Genomic DNA, 4,375 nt, shown 5'->3' on the forward strand with positions numbered 1-4,375 from the left:
TTTTTTCCCAATTTCTATTCATTTCACCTGCCTGAAAAACCCGGTTTCGCCCGGTAACTAATTTTTTTGAAAATAAATTATTTTACAGCTATTTAGCCTGGGACTAAATGTGACAAATGCGGCCGGAAAAGTGACGGGGCGGCCGGTAAAGTGACAGGGTGTCGGAAAGTAGTCAGCGTGGTCTGCCTCCGTCATGGAATAGTAGTTTTCAAAATCGAGTAAAAAATTGGATGCCAATTTCCCTGGATAAACATAAATTGAAAACTTCCTTTCGAAACATTGCGTCATTTTGAAAATGAAAGAGCTGTAATTTTTGTTTTATGAGTATTTTAATTCTTTAACCTTCGCTTTAATAATTATATTGAGTCCACTAATGGAAATAGGGGAAATGTGGTTCGCGAATGTTTTACGATTACAAACTTTTCTTTGTTTTAGTCTGCAGTTTATCTTCTAATAGGCCAAACCTTATGGGAAACTAAAAAGGGAATGTGGGTTTTGTTTTCGCCAAGTCAAAGAAATAATTTCACGCCGGTTTAATTTTGATATAACGGAACTTTTATGAAGAGTGTTGTACGAAAATACTATTTTTAGTTAGATAAGAAGAAAATTTTAAGAGACATTTGTCAAGTCTATAGATCGATTAGCCCAGAGGTTATGAAATTTGGTGATACCATAGTAAACCATAGAATTATGTACAATTGTACACTATGGTGCTACTAAGTGAATCTTAAACTAGACTAAAGATTTAGATTTTAACCGCTTCGTTGGCATCACAACTCCAAACTTTCATTCTACAAGTTGCAAAGTTAAAATTCTGCATTGTAATGTCCAGAAATCTCGTTGCAATAAAGCAAATTAACTATAGCGCGTTCGCACCTCCAGATGCAGTATGGTGCTTATGGACATACAGTACATGCTTGCCAAACGTGTCAATGACAGCACAAGGAGATTATGTTATGTTTTAATACTTCNTATTATCGAAGAATGACGCAAACTAGTAAGAGAGGCAATTAGTCCATAAGACCCCATACTGCATCTGGAGATGCGAACGCGCTATAACTAAATTCAATTCACTTTGAATTTATCTGCTGCGAAAGATGGAGCAAAGCCCCTTTGTTTCTATTCTATTCTATTCTAGTAACCAAGTGTCATATATTCTACTTCTCTGTAATTACATTTAAACAAAGAGGGCGAAAGGACAACAATGCAATCTCCGCACCCTCCCTGGTGGAACAAGGCGCAAGTAAATTAGAATTGAATTTACGTAAGTCCATATTGCAAATAATACATGCAATTACAAACGTGAGGGAAGTTATTACGCCCCAAGTGGTTATGAAACGATAAGCTTAACTGTTATTTGCTAAGAGAGGTGCTAGGATGATGATACCACTCCTAAACGGCGGCGCCCTACACTGATAGTTATAGGTAATAGAATTTACCTACACCCAAGTTATCGAAAAACTTTTCTTTGTCAGAGTCCTTTAAGGATAGCTACCTTACACTAGGAATTTGAAAGATGCAAGTTTTTAACATCCTGAAGTAGTAAATAAAATCCTTTGGATACCGTTAAACAGCCCTTGTCTCCAGCAATTTCAAATATAAAACCAAACTCCATCGTTATAATCCAATAAATCTGCTCCGATTTTATTATCCTTAACGTTTGAGACTCGAAATAGGATTTTATTTATCGTAAACGATTTCAGCACAAAGAAATCAAACGGGCACGAGAAACCGAGTTAATGAGTTTCTTTGCAAATTTATCGTCTTACCCAAATCTCGCTTACAGTGCTAATCTGCGCCTCTTTGTTTCAGTTTTCTGAATGGACGGATCATGACAGAGACGATATACCGGACATAGGTAAGTGAAATTCTTATTTTTGCGTCATAAATTATATGCCATGAATTATTTTTTCTGTAATAAATTTTCTATCTGCGTACATAATCAATATAAATATATATATAAATATGGGAGTTTTTATGATTTATTGTTTCTCTTTCAGCATGAACGAATATCGATCACATCCACGCATATAATTGATTAAATAAGATCTAGTTATATCGAAGTCGTTTGCCATTATAGTCAATTTGGCTTTTCTTTTCGTGATAGCAATAACAGCGATTAAAGAGCATTAAATTCTCCTCCACCCAGTTTACAATCTTACTGTACCGTTTTTTGCAAATGTCTGGAATTAAGTAGGTCATTTTTCCCATATTCTGAAATGAACCTACAAAGTTATGGATGGGCTGGGGGTGTTCTTCCTCCCCTACACTTTGACGCGCCATTAGCGTGCTTGATTGAGAATCGCAATCAAGCATTTGCTGTTATAGTTTACTAGTGTAATTATTCATGAGGCGTGTGCATCTCAAAAGGGTCGCACACCGTGGTTAATAATTAATTTTAGATACAACGATGGTGTCCATCGCAGCTGTTAGTTTGTGAAGTGTTTGTCGTAATATTTAATAATCTTACGGGGAGGTGTTTGACAATTGGACATTGTTTGCTTTATTCTCACCAGGTGGAGGAGAGATTGAAGGGGAGTTACAAACGAGTAAACTTTCTCTAGAAATAAAAGGATTATCGAGCATTAAAATTTCTTGATGTTTATAACACGTTATAAAACCATTAGTCCCGTCGGTATGGAGCTTTGGTATGTTGTGATGAAAAAGCGCTCGTTGCCATTAGAATTGTTACATTCAAAAACGGAGCAGAAGACCACTATTCAGCAAGGGGATGTAGTTACAATTTTGGGCATTTGCCTTTATAAGGTAGGTAACTATGTCATCTTCCCTCTGGTTATCTTCTAGCTACAGTGCATCCTCGAATTGCTCTTCTAGCATTCTGCTTCTATACCATACTCAAGAAGATCTGTTTCTGGGCGTTGCCTTGCTACACAACTGACGTGTTTAATATATTACCACATCATAGTTTTATTATGACATATAACTTTAAGTGTTCAAAATTGTTACTCAACAAAAGACACTTTTTCTCAATTTTAGAATTTTTAACCCAACCTCAAAGCTCTGTATCTTGGGATCTATTCCATCAGACAGATGATTTTTTAAAACAAAAGTAAATTTCAGGTGCTTTAATTTTTAGGAGTATAATTTTACATCGGATTGACTATTCTAAAAGCAAAAATATAAAAAAGTTCAAACATTTCGTCTGTTTGGGCCCTTTGAAGTTAGCACAACCAAAGCTTGTTGGAAAAATGAGGTGTAGTACTAATAAACACCACCGAACAACATACCAAACTTTCCAAAACTTGCATTTTTTGCAAGCTACCGCACGTATTTTAAATTATGCTTACTAGACTACATGAGTTATATCAGTGGAATTGTAACGGAAGTCTACGATTCCCCCACTTTCGACACTTTTGTAAGGCATATATAGGGTAATTATCAGTGCTATCAAAAAAGTAATGTAGGCACCATGTGCTCTTTTAGAGTTAAATTTAAATGGTAAACTAAAAATTTGAGAATAATCGCTCTCTTAAGAGATACAGGGAAAATAAAAAATGTCAATTTCAGAATGACCCTAAATTTTCATAGTTAAAGGAGGTTCCAAATAATGCTTATTACAAAAGTTTCCTTATGATTGTTGAATAATATGCCGTTTTCAAAATAAATATATGTAATTAGGTGAAAAGTTACCTACCTATTTGTTTTTAATTTTTTTGAATTACGTTAATCTATTTGGGATATCGTGTCCTTGGGTTATGTTTGAAAAAATAATTTAACATGTTATCTATTTAGATGAAAATATCCGTGACGTTTCATTAAAAAAATCGGGTTAGGTCTTTTTTACCCGATCCCGTATACTTATTCTAAAAATGGTAGTCATTCTGAAATTATTTTTTTTACTTTCCCCCGTATCTCCTAAGCTCTCTGGATTAAGGGTGGACGCGTACTTAGGGCTCAAATTCGGGACCTTTGTACTACCTCCGTCATCAGGCACCTCAACGTCACTCAAGCCATTCCACACGTGAGATGAACCTAAGGATGTTGGCAGTGGCGTATCCAAGGTATGGCAGACAAGGCATATAGGTACCCTGGGCTCTAATGCCGAGGGGTCACCAAAGTCGAGGGTGCCTCAGTTGGCACTGTGGTAAACAAGATTCCGCAAAACTTAAAAGTGAATTTTGGCTAGTGGTTCGAAATAATCGTATTCCCTGATAACAAACCTGATGCAAAATTTATGCAAATTTCATTCATTTATCTTATATTTCGTTTGTTTAAAACGTTAACAAAATCTGATGATAGATTTTTATGGGGGCGCAATTACATTACTTGCCATGGGCGTCATTTCACTTCGTTACGTCACTGGATCTTGGGGGGGAGCCGGCTCTAATCCGGTCAGGTTATCCCTAACATGGAT

At 36.0% G+C, this 4,375-nt stretch overlaps 1 protein-coding gene across 1 annotated transcript in view; it reads right to left on the reverse strand.

Moving 5' to 3' along the window:
- LOC116169105 overlaps positions 1-4,375 on the reverse strand; it is a 13,421-nt gene that overhangs the window by 2,277 nt on the left and 6,769 nt on the right. The window contains exon 8 of the mRNA XM_031485133.1: positions 3,862-3,993. Coding sequence (XP_031340993.1) covers positions 3,862-3,993 — 132 coding nt within the window. The remainder of the gene's footprint in view (positions 1-3,861; positions 3,994-4,375) is intronic.

The sequence above is a fragment of the Photinus pyralis genome, unplaced genomic scaffold, assembly GCF_008802855.1.
Source record: "Photinus pyralis isolate 1611_PpyrPB1 unplaced genomic scaffold, Ppyr1.3 Ppyr1.4_LG4, whole genome shotgun sequence".
In the NCBI taxonomy this organism is placed as follows: domain Eukaryota; kingdom Metazoa; phylum Arthropoda; class Insecta; order Coleoptera; family Lampyridae; genus Photinus; species Photinus pyralis.